Here is a 20,687-nt window from a genome sequence, read left to right as displayed (position 1 = left end):
TTTAAATGCCGAAGGGCGGACAGTTTTGAGGATGATGTTGTGAACAACATGTTTTCCAACAGTCATCGCAAACCTTTGATTTAGGACGATGGAGAATCAAACATTTGAGGCCACGCCCCCACTGTGCCTTCGTAGCAGTTTGCAGAGCGGTTAGAGTCGGATATCTCAGTGCAAAACTGCCATGGTGACGCCACGTCGCATGCAATGTGAAAAACAAGCGTTTATCGACCGCGACGGTGCAGGTTATGTCGGGTGCCTCCGGTGACCGGACTATCCCCGTCGCCCTTTTGAAACAGCAGCGTCCACAGCGGCGTGGGAACCTCTCAGTGCATAGCCAACTGTTAACAGTGAATCAGGTGCAACAGGCAAAGTAAGCAATCCTCCATCTGATTGAAACCTACAGCGAAGACACCGGCACAACCGCAGGTTAACCACCGTGGGTTGACCGTGTTGCCAAAATGAATCAACATTGAAAAAAAACAAAAAAAAACGGTAGCACCTTCAGCCACAGCCGGTTGAGGGTCGCTACGGCGATGCCAGAGCTTACTGTTGTTCCCGCGGGAACGAGTGCAGTGATGGGGCCAGCCGGTGATCATCATCATCCTACGTTCCTTGGAAGAAAACTCCTTGGAGCTGCGGTCGTGGTGCGGCATGTGTCTCTCTGGGTGCATGCAATGTTAAGGTGCATGCAAGCATATCTTCACACGCATGAGTATCTGCTTTGTTTGTGTGTGTGTGTGTGTGTGTGCTTAGGTGTGAGTGTGTATGTGCTTAGGTGTGAGTGTGCGTGTGTGTGTGTGCGTAACAACTTGTGTTACTGGTCTTATGTGTGTGTGTGTGTGCTTAACTGTGTGTGTGCAACTGGGTGTATGTGACTGTGTGCTTAGCTGTGTGTGCGTGTATGCGTGTGTGTGTGTGTGTGTGTCTGTGTGTGTGTGTGTGTGTGTGTGTGTGTGTGTGTGTGTGTTACTGCGTGTGTGAGCACGTGCGCAGACCTTGCTGGACCACTTGCGGGCCATCTGATGCAGCGCCTGGGCGGCGGCCAGGATGGGTTGATTGACAGGCTGGTTGGACGGCATCATCAGGAGCTCTGGCTCATAGTCATCCTCACCGTCAGTGAACTCATCTTCATCATCTACCTCTACTGCCTCCTCCTCCTCAGGCTGGGGGGGGGGGGGGGGTGGGGGGGGGGGGGGGAGGTGAACCAAAAGAAAGAAAGGTAGGGAAGAAGGCGAGGACGGAGGGAAGGAAGCAAGGAGGCCAATGAGGAAGGAGGGAAGAAGGAGGAAAGGAAGGAAGGGGGGAATGAATCAAGGAAGCAATGGAGGAGGGAGGAAAGGGAGAAAGGGTGGAAGGAAGGAAGGAGGGAAAGGAGGAGGGAAGGAAGGAAAGAAGCAAGGAAGGAAGGAAGGAAGGAGGGAAGGAGGGAGGGAAGGAAGGAAAGAAAGAAAGAAAGAAAGAAAGAAAGAAAGAAAGAAAGAAAGAAAGAAAGAAAGAAAGAAAGAAAGAAAGAAAGAAAGAAAGAAAGAAAGAAAGAAAGGGATAATGGCGGATGACGGTAATAGTAGAGGTTGGTGTGGGGGGGGGGGGGGGGGGGGGATGGGAAATAAGGACTTTAGTACAGCAGGTGAAGCACCGGATGGAGAAGCAGATCAAGGCCAGAGAGCCAGAGTGCAGGCGCTATGGAGGCAGAGGCAGAGCGACGGTATGGGTCGGATGATCTCAAAGGAACGCAGGAAGGCAAAACAAAGGAAGAGGAGCTGGGAAGGGGCAACCCGGTATCACGCGATTGCGTGCTCCTGCGCACGAACGTTAATCTATTGAAGCGTGTTCCAGAGCACGATAGTCCGACTTTTTGCGTGTTACACAGAACGAAATGTAAACCAATGCATTCTGAATGGGAGTGTTCCAAGACAATTAACTAAACGGTACGAGAGAGAGAGAGAGAGAGAGAGGGAGGGACAGAGAGAGAGAGAGAGCGAGAGAGACAGAGAGAGAGAGAGAGAGCGAGAGAGAGAGAGCGAGAGAGAGAGAGAGAGAGAGAGAGAGAGAGAGAGCGAGAGAGAGGCTTCAGAAAGGGTGTGCGCAGATAGTACAGTGCACCCTAGTTATGTTTATGCCAAAACCACAAATGTATATATATATATATATATATATATATATATATATATTGCCTAATTATATATATTGCCTATATATATGTACAGGCTATATATAATTAGGCTATAATTATATTATTTAGCGTGTAATGAGACAATCTATAGCCAAATTGTCGAAGATGCCCGAGAATCTCCAGGGATATCAGCATGGGAAATCGGCGAATCAGACCCATGAACCTATAAAGAAAGACGTCATCTCAAGCGGGAGAGAACGTTTGCGGTGCTGGTTTGTGTCACTCAAGTACAGGGCTCTCATGTCTCATGCATTCGGCGTGAGACACACGCAATTCAACCCATGCACACCCATGCTGGGTCCTCTGTGTTTGCCTACCTGCTACAGGTAGCCAGTGGGCGGGGCTGAGAGGCTTGTCAGCTGATGAGGTGCACCTGTGCAGGTCTGCCACGCAGGCTTTAGCCAGTCTCTCTCTCTTTCCACAGAGGCAGGTGGGCTTGGGTTCTGTTTAGGGTGGTTCCTTAAGGTTTTGGACCTTTGGATTGGTTCCATGTTTTGTTTTATGTTAACACTATTCAACATCCCCACAGCACACTTTCCACTGCCCATATACATAGGCTAGTCGAAAGAATTGTGTGTTTGGTCAGTAGTTCAGTTGGTTGGTCACATATGTTGGTTTGCTGTTCAGGTTTGGTTTGTTGCATTTTGTTTGGGTATTTCCAACATGGTAAAGATGGTTTGTTGTTCCCAGTATTTGTTTTGTCTGTCTGGGTAAGTTTCCTCCGTTCTGGCTCGGTCGGTCCTTGTGATTTTGGTACTGGTTTTCTGTCCAAACCATATAATCGCACATTTTCTAATCTTCCATACGCTACACTAATCCCACTAACAGATTTCATGATACTTACTTTATTCTAATAAATAACTTTATCCCTTATCATGTGTGGATCCCGATCTTTGCTCTGACCCGAGCCTCGTCTTAATGCAGCCAAGGAGATGGATATCAACACAATGGGAGAGTATTATCAATAATTATTCGATGATTGTGTTGTACAATAAAACACAGTAAAGATTCAATATGAATGGCAAAATAAAGAATAAGAGTAAAATATGTGTTGGGCAAATTATAGAGAAGCTGAGATTATAGATTTCATATCAAAAGGTGAAGGGCTGAAAAAATTTAAGAAATATATTTAAGAAATATAGGCCTACTCAAAGCCCAAATCATTGATATCATAACCTATCCAATATTAAAGAAATTTGAATTTGAATGGTAACAATTCCGTCTGGTGTTAAATCCTCGTTCTCGTTTTGAACGTCTCACTCATGGCCGATCACAGTGTGTTCTTTCTGATTAGCTCTTATTGAGATCACCTGTCACGCACCCCTTTATTAAAGGTGGACACAATGGGTTTGGTTTACTTTGCATCGGCCTGTGTCAATCGAGGTTGAGTTTAGGGAGTGTTGAAAGTTTTCGATCTAGATTGCAGATCACTATTGTCACTTTATACAAACTGGAAGCATGCGTTGTTGCGTGTTTGTTTTTGTGGGCATTTGACTGAGCAGCCCAGACCAATATTGCTACCAGCATGGCACTTCGAAACAGACCACCGCAGTGAGTGAAAGTAATTTTCCTTCATCAAATGTTGAAGTTTTTGGGCTGTCTCCTCGGACACAAGCCATCAGTAACCCTTCTCTTTGCACCTTGACATGCATGTTGCCGCTGTTTGTTAACCTAGCTTTGCTGATTTGTATCTTGTGATGTGTGTTTTTCTTAACAGGTGTTAGATGACTGTCTGACAAGATCTATGGGGGGGCCCCCTTTGGGCCCCCCCATACCAACTTAGTCTTCAAAGGAATCTAGTGCCATGGGACTCCAGTGTCTTCAAAACATCCTCGGAATACATGTGTATGAATGGTCCACCGAAGGGTTGATCTGGAAGCCACCACGGTCCACGCAGTAATCTGCTGCGTGGGCCGTAGTGGCTTCCAGAGCCATCTTTCGGTCTTGGTCAGGATTTGTTACAGTTGCCCTTCAATGTAGCAGGCTACGGGTTTCTGAAGAAGCCGTCTTTACGTAGCATTGGAGTACAAATATTGTGCAAAATGCTCATGTAATTGCACTAGTAACCTGTAGATTAGCTTAGTTTAACGTCATTCCGGGCTGTCTCTGTCAAATGTGTGGCTTACCTTAAGTCCACAAGGCCCTCTGGTAAACCACGTTGGAACACCCCTGGACAAGGTGATTAGTCACTGGGAGTGTGCTAAAGTTTTGTTCCATTTTTCACTAGTTGGTTAAGGTTTGGTAGAATTGTTTGGATGCTAGCGACGTGATGGCGTATGTACAAGAGCCTACCGTGGCCAGGCCACAGTTGCGACGGCCACGGCCAGATGGCCTAGTCTGAGTGCAACCTTGATTGCATTTGTATACTGTTTACCATTGGATGTTTATGCAATTTGGCTTAATTCATCCGCAGTAAAGCTGCATTTGACTATTCCAGGGTCGTTTTGTACAGGCTTTCAATTGACCATGTTGACTAGTTTGTGGGAAGTTTTTTTTTTTTTTTACCCTTGCTTACAATCCAACGGTTGTGACCACTTATGCAACTGGGCTGTGAACCTTGCAATTTTTGTTGCATATTTATACACGCAAGCTTGTCCATTTCTATCGCCATCACTAACACTAGCTTCAGCATTTCCTTGTAGGCCATTAGCTGACTTGTGTATTGGAGCGATGATTTGGGTATTTTAAGATGCTTGAAAACCTCAAATAAAGCAAAATGCGTGTGGTGTGCAAGAGCCAATTTGTTGGCTTGCAGTAGTCGAGGAGTTGCCGTAGGTCGTAAGCCATCTGGAGGTTGTGGCAATGGAGGCTTGTGGTAGATCTGCCATCCAAGAAAGGTTAATTCTCCTGAAGCATGATTAATAGTTTAGTAAATTGAATCTATTCATATAGAACTATAAAATCCAAGACTGCAGCCAGTAACTTGGATCGCAATATGTGGAAAGTATTAGTCTTCATTTGTAACAACAGAATAATTAACATGACTAACTGGGTTTCTTCCATTTTCTAACTAGGGGGACTTGACTAGTGAGTCTACTGGATTAATCAGTAGCGGTACTTTGCCCAACAGATTTGATGGCATGACTACAGGGTGACAAAGACAATTATTCCCTGCCTATCAAAAGAGACTTCTAAAACATATCTGCTAGAACAGTTCCTATACTTTTTGTATAATTTGGTCATGCTGCAAATTTACTTTTTGTAGTTGCTCCATATTTAGTTCTTTGACAGCCTCACCTGCAAGAAAAGTCTATTCAAATCGGCTAAATATAATGAACTAAATGAATAGCCATGAAATGTTGTCACTCGTACTAATGGCAAATACCCTCTTTCAGTTGGTGGTTCAACACTGATGTCTCTCTAGGCTTGAGGGAGAGCTCACAAGTAAATTACACGAATGTCCTGGAGCAATGGGGAATACACTTTTATTTAGTCAACTATAGGTCACCTAACCCAAACTTTTCACTCTCGTTAGGTTGTCCTTTTCTCTTGTTTTAACCCGAAAGGGCTGAAATATCAACATTTCAGGTATTCTGTTTGGATAATGTGTAAACTTGTGGCTTCACTAATAAAAAAAAATTAACAAATGTATTTTTCTTAATGTGGTTAAACTATTTAAAGATTTGAATGCAAAATATTTCTGCTCAATTTGTGGTCAATGAAACTCTGACATTTTTTAATTTGATAAAACACAACTATGGGTTAAAGGTATTTGCTTTGGGCATCTTTTGATATTTTTAGAATCTAGCTCCATTGCCGTTAGAAATGGTGTCTCCCAGTACTGCAAAGTGCTTCCACAAGTTTAAATAAGAATGGGCAGAAAAGGAACTGCCAACTAAATCAATTTAACATGGGTAGAAAGTTTCCATGGAAGCTCTTGGCTGCTGGTTCCCAACACAGCTCCACTGTTAGCCTGTGACCTTGCGTTTAACTTTTTTCGACTTTTGGTGACTTTCACAAAAGAGAAATGAACTGGTTATACAATAAACAAGACATGGCAAAATATGACAGCAAAAAGCTGTCATATTGTTAGTTATCAGACAATTTTAAGTAGAAACGGGTGGCCCAAAGCTGTCATTTGTTAGTTATCACAGACAATTTTCAACAATGAATGATCTGTACGGAGCTCCATAAGGGACATTAGGGAGAACGCTCCCGGACAGAACCTTAGTTTTGGAAGTCATGCTTAGTGACACGACAAATAGCCTACTTCCAATTGAAATACAAAATTTAGAAAATAGGCCTACGTGTCCCTGATCACGTTTCAATAGATTAAATAACGTGACAGTGTCACGTATTTTCGTGAGACCATACCCGTACTTCCATGAGTATACTTAAAGGAAGTATATTATCCGCACTATCTACTACGTTATTTTTTCAGATGTGAGTGCTGTTCCAAATCGAGTACTCCGTGGTGCACTAACCGGTAATTACGATCACGACTGCCGCCGTGGCTACTCCCCCGCAATAAACATCCCGCTTTGAACGGTGAACTCTTTACGCCTAGCAGCTATAAAAACTATAAATACTACAAAATGACTATTAATGCAGGCTATGTGGAAAATGCGCCGACTATGGCTCAGCCTGGCTCCGCCTCTTCCGCTACGTAGCTAAGATGGCTGCCGTTGAGTACGGGGAGTGTCCTTCGATCCACACTTCAGGATTAGCCCGTTTTGAGTACGGCATCCGGGTCCTTGAAGTATACTTCTTTTCGCCGGATCTTACCCAAATTTTGGCTAGTAAGTACGGACAGTACGGGTATTGGAACACGGCACAGGTTCGAGCGTGTGCATGGGTTGAATTGCGTCTGTCTCACGCCGAATGCAGGAGACATGAGAGCCCTGTACTTACGTGACACAAACCAGCACCGCAAACGTTCTCTCCCGCTTGAGATGACGTCTTTCTTTATAGGTTCATGGGTCTGATTCGCTGATATCCCCGGAGATTCTCGGGCATCTTCGACAATTTGGCTATAGATTGTCTCATTACACGCTAAATAATATAATTATAGCCTAATTATATATATAGCCTATACATATATATAGGCAATATATATAATTAGGCAATATATATACATATATATACATATAGCATTTGTGGTTTTGGCATAAACATAACTAGGGTGCACTGTACTATCTGCGCACACCCTTTCTGAAGCCTCTCTCTCGCTCTCTCTCTCTCTCTCTGTCCCTCCCTCTCTCTCTTTCTCTCTCTCTCGTACCGTTTTGTGGAGCACGTTAATTGTCTTAGAACACTCCCATTCAGAATGCATTGGTTTACATTTCGTTCTGTGTAACACGCAAAAAGTCGGACTATCGTGCTCTGGAACACGCTTCAATAGATTAACGTTCGTGCGCAGGAGCACGCAATCGCGTGATACCGGGTTGGAAGGGGATAGGGTAGGGGTGTGTGTTGTCTTGTTCCCCCGAAGGTGTTGGATCAGCAGATCTTTGCCGTACTGTTGCCATAATCCTTCCACCATCAACAAGGTTCTAGGATTGAGCTAACCAGTGTAACCGGCTTTATCGCGCATTGCTTGCAGATTGTTTGTCAGAGATCCCTGAACCAAAGCTTTCAAGATAGTGACAGTTACGGCTCCTTAAAAGGGGAAGAAACGGTTAACAGTTCATAAAGTAATCTAATAAAGCACTGCTTACTATTACTATTGTACATAATAATAATTATTATGTTAGAATAACCCAACCTGCAAATCTCACACAGAAAAAGACATACATACAGGACCGCAAAGACAAACATAGCAAATTCACATAGCAAGAGGTGAACGACGAAGTCAATCTACGAACAAAAAGGAACTCTGACATTTCTAAATGTAAAATACACAAATATACATCGTAAAAATACATAGTGCATTTTAACACGGAGAAACGCTGCAGTCACAAGCCAGGGGTGGATACTACCTCTGGTATAGGTAAACGCCAGGTACTGATCCCTGGTGGTATATATCAGGTACTGACCCCTGGCGGCATATATGGTAGGTACTGAAAACCGGTGGTGAATGCCCGATACTGACCCCTGGTGGTGATGCCTGGTACTGACCTTACTGGACCACTTGCGGGCCTCATCGTGCAGCTGCCTTGCGGCCACCATCATGGGCTCGCTGAGCACCTCCCCCACCTTCTGCTCCGGGAACTCCTCGTCCTTCTCCTCTGGGGGCGGAGGGCGAGGCGGCGGGACCTCTCCCTCTGGCAGGGGGGGCTTGGGGGGGGCCTGCTCATCACTGACCTGGACGAGTGACACAACAACGTCAAGACGAACATTTGCGGAGAGTCCAATGCACACTGTTTTGTTTTGCCTTTTTTTTTTTTTTTAAATCTTTATTTCAAATATGCAAGAAACATGTAATCAAATTACAGAAACAAAAAAAGGCACCATTTAATCTTAACCCATTTGAAAAGGAGTGGGAAGAAGTATACACTTTTCATTTTAGAGCTTGAAAATAACTTTGATTCGAGTGAAGCTGTTTTAGGAATGGATTCCAACAATGTGGGCTGCATAATCGATGCCTTGTTTTACAGCAAGCTATTCATAACATGGCCTCGTGTCTACGTGTGTGTACGTGCGTGCATGTGAGCAATCTATATTTGTGAATGCAAGCACACAAGTGCGTGTGTGTGTCTGTGTGTGTGTGAGTGTGTTTCTGTGTGTGTGTGTGTGTGTGTGTGTGTGTGTGTATTTGTGTGTGTGTGTGTGTGTGTTTGTATTTGTATTTGTGTGCGTGTGTGTGTATATATGTGTGTGTGTGTGTGTGTGTGTGTGTGTGTGTGTGTGTGTGTGTGTGTGTGCCTGTGTGTGTGTGTATTTGTGTGTGTTTGTGTGTGCGTGTGTTTGTGTGCGCGTGTACCTGTGTGTATTTGTGTGTGTTTGTGTGTGCGTGTGTGTGTGTGTTTGTGTGCGCGTGTACCTGTGTTGGTGTGCGCGTGCCCATGCCAGCCCTGAGGTGCAGCTGGTCCAGGTCAGGGGGCGGCGGGGGGAAGTCCAGCTCCACGGGCTGGAAGGCCTCTCGGACCGTCCCCACAGCCCCCAGGATCCTCAGGCAGGAGTCCAGGTAGGCCTTCTGCAGACCTGGGCCGGACCGAGGAGAACACAGCAAGGACCGGGTCAACTACAGACCACCAGGGACACGCCGCTGAACCCCCCACAGGACCAGCTTATTCATTGATCGTGAAGAACCTTGGTATTGGTTTACAACGGAGATGAACCGACTAAGGACAGGGAGTGTGATTCCCACTAAGATGAGCATGAAGAACCTTGAAGAGACGTGATTAATATTTGAGCATTTTTCCGTCTGTCCTATCAGGTGTCAAGGTGTTTGGTATATTATTTACTATATTACATTTGGTCATTTATCCAGAACTTTTATCCAAAGTGGCTAACAATTAATTCCCATGCAACTCATTAAAGAAGTCGTCAGGGTGAGGCGTCTGGCTCAAAGAAGGCTCTCAGGCAGGACGTTGGTAGATAGAACCCGGGCCTCTTTCAGACGGGAGTGGGACACTGCTGCCCCCTGGTGGAGCTCAGCGTCCAGACCCCTTTCAGACGGGAGTGGGACACTGCTGCCCCCTGGTGGAGCTCAGCGTCCGTACTCCTTTCAGACGGGAGTGGGACACTGCTGCCCCCTGGTGGAGCTCAGCGTCTTCACCTTTGTCCTGTATGTTCCCGGCGACGGCCTTGGCGTCCATCACCATGGGCGAGATGGTGTGCGAGAGGGCGTCCGAGGCGTGCTTCACCGCGTCCCGGAAGCGCGGGTCCTCCGAGTTCTCCACTTCCCTCTTGGCGACCAGCAGCACCCGATTGGCTCTCCTCGCTATGCTGGTCGCCCCGGCAACGAGCATCTGGGGCTGAACGTTGGCCATGGCAACGCGGCACTTGTCGATGTCCTTCTTGATGGCCTCCTCGGACGCGTCCAGCAGGGACTTGGTGTCTATGGCCTCGTCCACGAGACCTGGTCACACACACACACACACACACACACACACACACACACACACACACACACACACACACACACACACACACACACACACACACACACACACACACACACACACACACACACACACACATTATTGGAGATGATTAGAAGGGCTTACTTTACCAAAGATATTCCTTTCTTTTATTTTTGTTATTGCCGTTTGGATACACAAGTAAAGAAGAAGAGAAATTAAAAAAAGCTTCTAACATAGTTTGCCTACGCTAGCTTTAAAGCTAATAACCTGGACATATCTTTGGTCAATTATGATGGATTGTGATTTCAATAACGGTATCAATAAAGTCCCATCCTATTACTGATACATTCTCCTAACTAGGAGGGGCTCAATCGTACACAATGCGACTTTAAGCTTTGTTCAACGGCTCTTCAAAGTGAGCAGCAGAAGCAGTGTTTCGCACGCGTCCTCGAAAGGGCCGTTTTGTTCCGTGGCCGTACACACTGCATTATCACAACCCCCCCCCCCCCCCCCCCCACGAGACTGGAGAACGCTCCCCGTCTGGGAGGGCTAAAGGGTTGTGAGGGATGTCCGCGGGCCGTCACAGAAGCCGCCCTACCGGTGAGCTTCTCCACGTTGTCGATCCACTGGTTCTTCATGGTGTCAAAGTGCTCGTACGCCGGCTGGCTGCCCGGGTTCTTCAGCAGGATCCGCGCAGCAGACGTCACCTGGAACAGACCCGGGGTCAACCCGCCGTCGGTCGTCATGGAAACAGGGACCAGAGGGCGCTTGTGCACTGTGAGTGTGTGTGTGTGTGTGTGTGTGTGTGTGTCTGTGTTTGTGTGCAACAGTCTTCGTAACTGCTTGTATGTGTGTGTGTGTTTAACTGTGTTTGTAACTGGTTGTATGTGAGTGTGTGCTAAACTGTGTGTATGTGTGTGAGTGTGTTCTTAGCTGTGTATGTGTGAGTGTGTTCTTAGCTGTGTATGTGTGTGTGTGTGTTCGTGTGTTACAGTGTGAGTAATTGCTGGTATGTGGTTGTGCTTAACTGTGTGTGTGTGTGTGTGTGTGTGTGTGTGTGTGTGTGTGTGCGTGTGTGTGTGTGTGTGTGTGTGTGTGTGTGTGTGTGTCTGTGTGTGTCTGTGTGTGTGTGTGTGTGTGTGTGTGTGTGTGTGTGCGTACCTGGGGCGTGAGGTCCCGGGAGTGTTTGACGGCGGCGTGGATGCCCTCCACTGTGCCCTTATTGGCCGATCCGACGGCCGCCGCCTTCTCCGCCGTCGCCCCCAAGCGGCCCGAGTGGGCCTCGAAGTTCCCAGAGCGTTCGTCGAAGACCTGCCGAAATGCACACACACACACACACACACACACACACACACACACGTCACACACACACACAAGCATCACATCAACACGTAGCACCCCCGCTGTGAGAACCGCTGCACTTCTGTTCAGGAGAAAATCTCCCTGACCAATCAGCACGTCACTCCAGCGGGCCTTTGTCATGGAGTTTTGCCACACAAGGAAATGACGCGACGATGAGACATCACACACACAGCGCACACACTGACCTCCACCCGGTTGGGCGTGTCCGCCGGTGCGGTCGCGGCCACAGCCAGAAGCTTGATAGGAGTGGTGGTGTCACTGAATACATCGGAGACTTCCTGGGTCATGACCTGCTGCATGCGCCCTCTCAGGTCCTGGGAAAGGCAGCCACCGGAAATAAAACGATGAGACGTTGTTAAAACAGCCACTAGATGGCGCAGGGTCACCGTTTTATCAGCGCGTTCAGGGCGAGGAGTTATCATAGCCTCGGAATGTTAGAACTTAATTTCTAACTTCATCTGTACTACTGAGTAGCTTTGCTATATTTTCATATGCAATCGGGAGAATATTGTTATTGTATGTTATGTTTCTATATCTACACCAACAAAATATGGGGTGTGGGGGGTTATTAGAAAGATATTAAATATTCACACTCTCAATTACAGCGATGAGACGCGGGAAACTATATCCGGTGTCTAACTGCAGGTGAGTTGGTCGGGCAGTTGATTGGTCAATAATAAGTACCCTTCCCTTAACTATAGCCTAACTAAAACGCAATTTATCCAGAGACTGAAGTTACAAAATGTTCAGAAGGGATACAAATGGCTGTTTAGTGTATCCCGCTAACAGTGAATGGCATGTCATAAATTACATAGCCAGGGGCGCTCCGGTGTAGGTGTAACACTGATAAAACTGGTTAAACACTGACTTCAGGCCTACATACTGTATAAAATACAGGTTTAACGAGTAGTTGGCTAAATTAGTAGCATAACTGTTTACATGGAGTTTTTTTGGTATTTCTGGAAACCCTGATAACAGTAGGCTACTGATACGTAAACTCCGGATTGATCCTATGGAGGAATGCAGCCAGACGCCTCTGCGGGGAAATGCCAACAACAATCCTTCCTCTTGCCCATGATCATGATTGATCATGATTCAGAGTGCACTAGTTGGTGAGCACGTATTATACCCTCGAGTCATAATTAGTTCCTCAATTTGTAAAACTAATATTAGGCCAAACTCCGCACTGTATTTGTTTTTGAGTTAGTTTGTGAATGATGTTTTGTATTTGCAAACCACACTGAGCGTGTGTGTGAATCATTGTGCGTCAGTAAAACACGTTTTGTGTGTGTGTGAATCGTTGTGCGTGAGGAAATGCCAACAACCATCCTCCCTCTTGCCCATGATCATGATTGATCAGGATTCAGAGTGCACTTGTTGGTGAGCACGTATTATACCCTCGAGTCATAATAAGGGGGGGCGGGGCTTCTGTCCCTAGCGCGCGGTGTGGGCGGGGCCTCTACCCCTAGCGGGCGGTGTGGGCGGGACCTCTTCCCCTAGCGGGCGGTGTGGGCGGGGCCTCTACCTTCAGCCCCTCCTGCAGCTGGGCGGCGGTAGCGCGGGCGTGGGGTGCCTCGGCCTCGCCGCGCGCCGCCATGTCCGCCAGCGAGGCCATCAGCGCCTCGGTGCGGTCACAGCGGCCCACCAGGTCCTGCCGGTAGGGGCCCACCAGCCCCCCCGCCAGACGCTTCCCCTCCCCCACCATGCCCCGGATGGCGGCCTGACCTGCGGACAGAGAGCAGGGGTCAGAGGTCGACTCTCACCTCACCCGCCCACCCGATGTGGTTCGGGATGTGTGTTGAAAGTGTGTGTGTGCGGGGGGGGGGGGGGGGGGGGGGGGGGGCAACAGCTTCAGAGCCAATAGAACGCTCTACCCCACCTGTTTTAATCGGATTGAAAATGTAATCGGAGTTAGAAGAATCCGATCACTTAAGGTGTTTACAGGACACATTTTTAATCCGATCATTTTTTGGGGGATTTTAATCGGATCAAAAGCGAGAATTTGATGTCCATGTGAAGCTGGGCGGTGTTTTCGTGAGCACTTGACATGCATTGCGTGCACTTTCACCACGGTACAATCACAACGTAATACAGACGAATGGATGGACTCGTCAAAGGTCCCATGACATGCCACCAGGTGTGAGTGTGATTAGCCGTTACAAGCCGTTTTGAACATCTGCCCCTTATGAAGCCTTCACGGCTTGTAACGGCTAATCAACTCCCACACCTGGTGGCAGGACCTTTAAACATGCATCTGTTACAATAGTTTCCTTCGACACAAGGGATGGGGCACAGCGGTGGTGATTGGCGACCGATCGGTACCTGTGTAGAACTGCAGTATCTCATACTCTGCTCCCATAGGAAAGCGTGGCGGACAGGCAGAGAGAAGGGAAAACAATCACACTACAGGATGGGGAGTACACGGGCAGGCTCGAGCTCCCCACACAGGAAACAGGACCCGAGGCTGTCAGTGTCGACCGCATGAGGTCATTCACTGCAAGGGTTTGCGGGGGTTGAATGACGGACCTTAAGTGCTGAGAGGTTTGATGGGCCAAGCCAGTCGTTATACGCTGTTATAATGTTACAGCATCTACTCTTATCCCTCATGAGGTCAGGACGCTACCCGCTGAACTAACACACACACAGAGAAGTGCTCGGATGGACACCAAACCCACAACCACAAACCACACTGCACTCAGAAAAACCCAGCCCTCAGAAGTGGTTTGGGTTGATTTCAGTAGAGCGAGTTACCAGCAGAGTGATTCAGCAGATTGCTTCTTATGAAATGACTTCCAGTGAATGCATAACCAGCTTACGAGGTAAGGCTCCGTGCATCATGCTCATGGAAGCCCGCAGGTAGGACGTGGGGACTCCGGGAATCAAACAGCCAAACGTCACTCACTAAGCCCACCTCCCTCCTTGGAGACAGAGCTCCACCGTCCCACTCCACCTACCCACGCCTCGGTCGTCCACCCCTGGGTTGGCCACCCAGCGGAGGGCCTGCTCCATCTTCCCCTCCAGGGTGACGGCGGGTTTGGCCGGCCTCATGTTGGCCACGGCGCGGTTGGTCTTGGACTGCAGGTTGAGCAACGCCGCCCCGATCTGCTTGGCTAAGGCACGGGCTTCAGGACTGTCGCCCTTACCCCTAAGACAGAGACAAAGAGTAGGGGTTTAGAGTAGGGCAGAGAAGAGAGCAAGGACTGGGAATTAAAGGTTTGTGTATTAGTTGTGAAAGCATAGCCAGTGAACCCACGACCTGTAAAACACAAACCAGTACCTCACCACCATCATGTAAGGTACCTTAGGTCTATATTTGAGTCCGATGGAAGAAATGTGCTGAAAAGTGTTGGTGTTTATTCAATGTTATACCACGGTCTGGGGGAATACTCGATTCTGATTGGCTGCAGGGTGTGCATTAACCCCTGATATACGGACACCTGCTAAGTAGTTCCGGTCAAATTGTCTGTTCAGCCTTCAAAGCGAGAGCTGGTAAATTGTGAAAAATTAATGAAACTGTTATCAGACCACGCGGATAGATGGACCCTAGTATCTGTGGAATAAAGGCTGGGATGAATTTCGAATTATAAATATGTACAATGCATAACGTTAGCTCTCTGGCTCATAGCTGACGGACTAGAATACCTACCGTTGCCAAGTCGAAGCTAAGGTCCGTAAAATGTAAAATGATTGAAAATATGTAAAATGCTGGAAAATATAAATGAATGGTCTTCATTTCTTTTCTTTGCCAAGTGACCGTGGTTTAAGCGGGATAATGTGCTTTGAAGTGTCCAGTAACAGGAATTAATGGACTTCGCGGAGGCCATTAATTCCTGATAATGGACACCTCGTCGGGCATTATCCCTTACCTAATCTCTATGCCTGGGAACATCCCGGTCTGCATCGAGGAGCGCTTCATAGTGCCTTCTGTGTACACATCCTTATTTATCTCAGTCGTATTAGATAGGAGAATGGATCCGTAGAAAACAACCACAATTACTTAAGGAGAAGACAATAAATGCCAATTCAAACTAATAGCTTTTGAATTGTTATTACTTTGTATTCAATGATCTGTGCAGTAGTGTCTCCAGTATACTAACTTATTCTCCTAGAAGGAGAAAAAATCAACACTAAATGCAATTACAGGTACTAATCGCTCCGTCTCTCTCCAAGCACAAAGAGAGAGACATTGTCTGCTTCGCTATATCTTCTAATGACACCAGGCAGACATGTCCGTCGGGCATAGAAATCTTCACTTCTACCCTTCCTATTTGGATCACACTTGATGGAAGCTTTAATCCAGTAAATGCGTTCACAGCCATGTAACATAAATCATCCCCCCCCCCCCCAGGAGAAAAAGAAAGGATTAAGGTTAACCTTGTGTAGTGTTGTCAAATTTCACCCATTGATCCTCTGCCGACTGTCATCTAACAGACCACAGACCCTGAACAGCCACTTAACACCATAACACTGTAACCGCAGACCAGGGCACGGACCACCGTCACCACACCGCCCCCCCCCGTACCGCCTCCACCAGCGGCGACACACCAGCAACTTTAAACCTTATTGTGGGGCTGACGCCCAGGGTGCTGAGGCAACAACACAATCCCCAGGAGGGGAAGACACGCCACCTGTTGGTGGCATGAGGCTGGAGTTTGAGCCTGGGAACAAAACGTCTATAAATTACTGTTTACATTTTTGCCTTTTTTGGCACAGCAATGTTTTTTTAAATCAATGAATGCAAGCAAAAACGGATGTACAGATGAAAGGGACTTCAGATGAAAAATAGTTTGTATAACTAAATCTGGTACATCGACATGCCCTATGCAATGGACATGTCGATCAACTGTCCCTTTTAAATAAATAAATAAACAAAAACAAAACGAAGACGTACTGTCTGCGTAGGTCGGCCAGTCTGGCGGTGAGTCCGACAATCTCGCTAATGGAGCGCAGTATGTCGTCCCTCTCCTTAGGGTCCTCGCACAGATCTGCGATGCGTTTGGCCTCGGCCAGCAGGGCTCTGATGTTCTCCTCTCCCTCTGGACCCCCGTTTGGGTCCGCCAGCCAGGCCTATAGAACACACGCATGCACGCACACACGCACGCACGCACAAACACACACACACACATCATAACCATTTAATCATTCCATCCATCGTATCCATCGAATCAGGTCATGCATGGTTCATCAATCCAGCTGTCTTGCTATGCCTGCCAATTCCTATAGGGTGGTTCAGGATTTAAAGAGCCTTTTTGGCATACAGGGAGAACTTGACCATGAGAAGCCATAGCTCATGACACAGAGTGAACAGTGATTAAGAGATGGTCGTAGATTCAGGTAGAATAGTGGTTGGGCAGTTTAGTGGCTAGGGTGTTCAATTCCCAGCTGACCTGGTACTGGGTTCAATCGCCTGTGTCCAAAGCCTACTTCTAACCATCCTATTGCAAAGTTCCAAACCCCCTTCTCTTCATCATTCCCTAGAAGTCATGTCGGTTAGAGGCGTCTGCTGAATGCATAAATAGAAGCATTGGTAGCTACGGAGAGGTTTGAAAGTGGAAGCAAATCCCCACTAAAAGGAGCTGCATGCGAATCAATCCTGTAGGCAGTAAACGTCTCTCTGATTAGCATGGAAGAAGCAGCTGCCGGGGGAACGCTTAAAACCATCCATTTAGCATTACTTAGAGAAGACCGCAATACAACGACAAAATCGACAACACGCTTGACTGCCAATGAGTCTCAATGAGACCCAATGAGACTCATTAAGTCTCCCTGAGTCCCATTGAGTCCCATTTTCTGTCTCAATGAGACTCAATGAGTCTCCCTGAGTCCCATTGAGTCTCAATGAGTCTCATTGAGACTCATTAAGTCTCCCTGAGTCCCATTGAGTCCCATTTTTTGTCTCAATGAGACTCAATGAGTCTCCCTGAGTCCCATTGAGTCTCAATGAGTCTCATTGAGTCTCCCTGAGTCCCATTGAGTCTCATCTGCCGTCCAGCGTCCTGTCGGCGAGGCTGAGCAGGGCTTTGTGGCCGACCTGGGCGGCGTCCAGCCTGCGACCGATGGCCTGCTTGGCGTTGATCAGGGCGTCCAGTCGGCGCGCCGCCCCGTCCACCTTGCTGAACAGCAGGTCCAGACCCTGGGAGCACTGGGCGGCCCTCTGCATGCAGCCCGGGGTGGGGCCCTGGCCCCTGGGAGCCCCCACAGAGGGAAGGGGTCGGAGGTTAGGGTTCAGTGGCGTACGGATCACTTCAATTTTACATAAAAACTTTATTTAAAACTTTATTTAAAACTTTATTTGGGAGCCGATTTTCGGGAAAATCGTGATTGCATAAGGGTGAAATGATAACATATGGATACAAGACACACGACTTGTTTCGATGGAAGCTGAACCAAAAAGTTATTTTTAGGTTAAAATAAGATCGAATGTACGCTTTTAATCCTAGACAGGAAATTCAGGGTTTCCCAGCAGAAGTTACAGAGGTAGAAATAGAAAAGAGAAACAAGCCTTGAACCACAGAGTTAAGCCCTCCCTGTTTGTACATTTCCCCCTGTCACCCCTACCTGGCCCGCAGGTCGGCCACCTGGTCGGTCATCTGGCCCAGAGCCTTGGTGGTTCCCAGGACGTCTCTCCGCTCCCTCCCAGCACACAGCTCCCCCACCTTGCCCGCCTCGTCCAGGATGACCCGCACCGCCTGCTCCCCTGGCTCCCCTGCCGTGGGACGGACACACAGCCCGCTCAGAGTCAGCTTCAGGGTCAATCCCCAAATAGGTTGCCAGACAAACAGAGGAATCGGAATTGGGTTTGTCTCTGACCCACGGTGCAATAAGTACAAAAGGATAAAATTAGGTAAATGAATAAAATAAGTCATACTTACAATAAATACATTGTAAATAGTGCAAAATAATTCTGAACTGTGCAAAGGTAGGCAAACAAAACGGTAAAACAAGCCGATATATATGTACGATAAAGTTAAAAGAAGTCAATGGTCCAGGGTTCCTGGGGCCAATTGGAGGGGGCACAGACGAACCATGTTGGGGGTACGCAGGAGACGGAGGGGGTTGCTGAGAGAGTGAGGGTGAACCGGTTACTTATGTGAATTATTTTAGTCTATGCTATTTCGAGTGACATGTTTCAAGCTAACAACAGTTATGGATGGTTTCTTCTTCACATAATGGACAACAACACCATATAAGGTTTCATGATTTTGTTGATTAGTTAAAGACTACAACCATGGCCAGTTTTGCCACTTCCGCTAAAGCCAATGCAGACCGAAGGTTTCCCTCGGTAAATAAGAACATGTAGGCGTGGCTTATTTACCGTTCCGCCCACTCCCGATATAAACTGTTTGTTTACCCGTGTTCGCCAGATGCTTCATGAACCACCTCCAGAACGCGAGCCCGTTCACCTCGCGTCTCTGTTAGAATAAACCACGTGGTTGAACATTTACCATTACCTGCCGGTGCGTGGGGGTCTTTGAGCCACGCTTTAGCCTGCGCCATCTTAGACTCGATCAAAGCCAGAGACATCCTCATGGCCTCCATATCCTGAGGGAGAGAGACAGCTGGGCGTCACTCAGGGGACCGGAACGGCTGAGAGAGGTTGAATCAAAGTCGTCCACTCGTTTTTTTAGATGGTTTGTAGCTTACTTAGGAATGAAGGCTTCCAAGATGTTTGAGACTAGGAGTGGGTTTGGGGGAAAACTGAATATTATTATTATTCAGTTATTCTGTTATAATTACTGAATTATTAAAATATTAAAATATTCTGTATTCCGCAGACCAAAAACCAAGAGGGTGGACCTGTGACTTAATTGAGTCGATTTGGACCGAGACGTCTAGAAGTCCTTAATGGACAGACAAAAACATGGTCACCTTTGTTCGCTCCATTGGGAAATGTACACCAACCTCATCATTTAAGTACACTTCAGGAGTTGTTCCAGTTCAGTAGATAATAAAGCTCTTAAGGGCATAGTTTAAATACTGCTCATCTATTATGGATGTGTCTGAATCTATAATTCATGACCTGGTCCAGTGCACTGACAACAAAGACACACACAAACACGCACACACATAAGCACGACCAAGCAAACACACACACACACACGCACACAAGAACGCACGCACGCACACACAATGCTCTTGATTTGTGCCCATTGTTTTCAGAGAAACATGCAGGGTCAGGATTTCTGGGAAAAACCCGACCTTATCAATACACTTCAATCTCATGACGTGCCTAGTCAATAAAAAGCATGAGAAATATGAAGAGTTGCACTCTGTCAATTAAACATTCTCACTGACGTCATAAAAGTACATTTGAAAAAAATATGTGGTCTGGCCGATCACAAGGTATTCCATTTCCGTAGACATTAACATTTCAGCCAAAAATAAAATAATGTAAGTCGGTATGCATAACCATGTACGTTTTTAAAGCTACACACACGCACACACACACACACACACACACATAGACACACATCCACAGACAAGACACGATCACAGATTATCACACATTTCAATATAGCAAACAAGGAGGTCCATGTTATGGATGCTATGTAGCATCCGGTAGGCAGTAGCAGGCGACCAACAGAATGAACCAGGGACTACAACACTCATCATTGAAGCCGGGCCGGCACCTGGTATGACACAAGTAGGCAGACAGACAGGTGTACCCTATCTCTCACACACACCCACATGCGCTGGCGATGCCGATTGGGTCAGAGACGTAGGCTTACCTTCTACAGGGAGGAAAAGAATGGAGGAGGAAGGAGGAACGGAAAGAAAGAAGGAGAAGAAAGAAAAACCAGGAGTTAAAGAACTAGGCGAAAAAAGAAACAGACAGTAGAAAGTAAAACAAAATAAAAAAGACTGAATCTCTGAATCTTTGAGTCTTTGAGTGAATAGAGGTTATAGAGGTCCCTGCTACAGATAGTTTTTCTCTTTTTGTGTGGGTCAGTGCAGTGAGATCATCCCTAGTCCCTCCCGCTCCCTACCACCGCGAGGATATCAGGTGGATCATGTTGGATCTCAGGCGGATTCGCTGGATGACTGCAGAGGTGTGCGCAGGTATCGTTTATGTGTCACTCAAGGTTTGTTGTTAGCGTATGAGAGTCATGGGTTATGGATGACTATCTGAAGCGTCATTTATAGTCTGCGTGATGCTCCGTTAGTGAAGTGTGAGGGCGCAATGG

The 20,687-nt window shown here is 47.1% G+C and overlaps 1 protein-coding gene across 1 annotated transcript in view; it reads right to left on the bottom strand.

Moving 5' to 3' along the window:
* LOC130404615 (vinculin-like) overlaps window positions 1–20,687 on the bottom strand; it is a 39,044-nt gene that overhangs the window by 4,122 nt on the left and 14,235 nt on the right. The window contains exons 7-19 of the mRNA XM_056609452.1: window positions 18,954–19,044; window positions 18,061–18,208; window positions 17,534–17,687; window positions 16,394–16,569; window positions 14,457–14,647; window positions 13,028–13,227; window positions 11,688–11,816; window positions 11,302–11,451; window positions 10,739–10,847; window positions 9,834–10,136; window positions 9,096–9,256; window positions 8,231–8,416; window positions 996–1,163 (exon numbers count right to left, since the gene is read on the bottom strand). Of these exons, the coding sequence (XP_056465427.1) occupies window positions 996–1,163; window positions 8,231–8,416; window positions 9,096–9,256; window positions 9,834–10,136; window positions 10,739–10,847; window positions 11,302–11,451; window positions 11,688–11,816; window positions 13,028–13,227; window positions 14,457–14,647; window positions 16,394–16,569; window positions 17,534–17,687; window positions 18,061–18,208; window positions 18,954–19,044 (2,166 nt within the window). The remainder of the gene's footprint in view (window positions 1–995; window positions 1,164–8,230; window positions 8,417–9,095; window positions 9,257–9,833; window positions 10,137–10,738; window positions 10,848–11,301; window positions 11,452–11,687; window positions 11,817–13,027; window positions 13,228–14,456; window positions 14,648–16,393; window positions 16,570–17,533; window positions 17,688–18,060; window positions 18,209–18,953; window positions 19,045–20,687) is intronic.

Source organism: Gadus chalcogrammus, chromosome 15 (assembly GCF_026213295.1).
Source record: "Gadus chalcogrammus isolate NIFS_2021 chromosome 15, NIFS_Gcha_1.0, whole genome shotgun sequence".
Classification (NCBI taxonomy): Eukaryota; Metazoa; Chordata; class Actinopteri; order Gadiformes; family Gadidae; genus Gadus; species Gadus chalcogrammus.
This window is presented reverse-complemented; position numbering and strand designations above follow the sequence as displayed.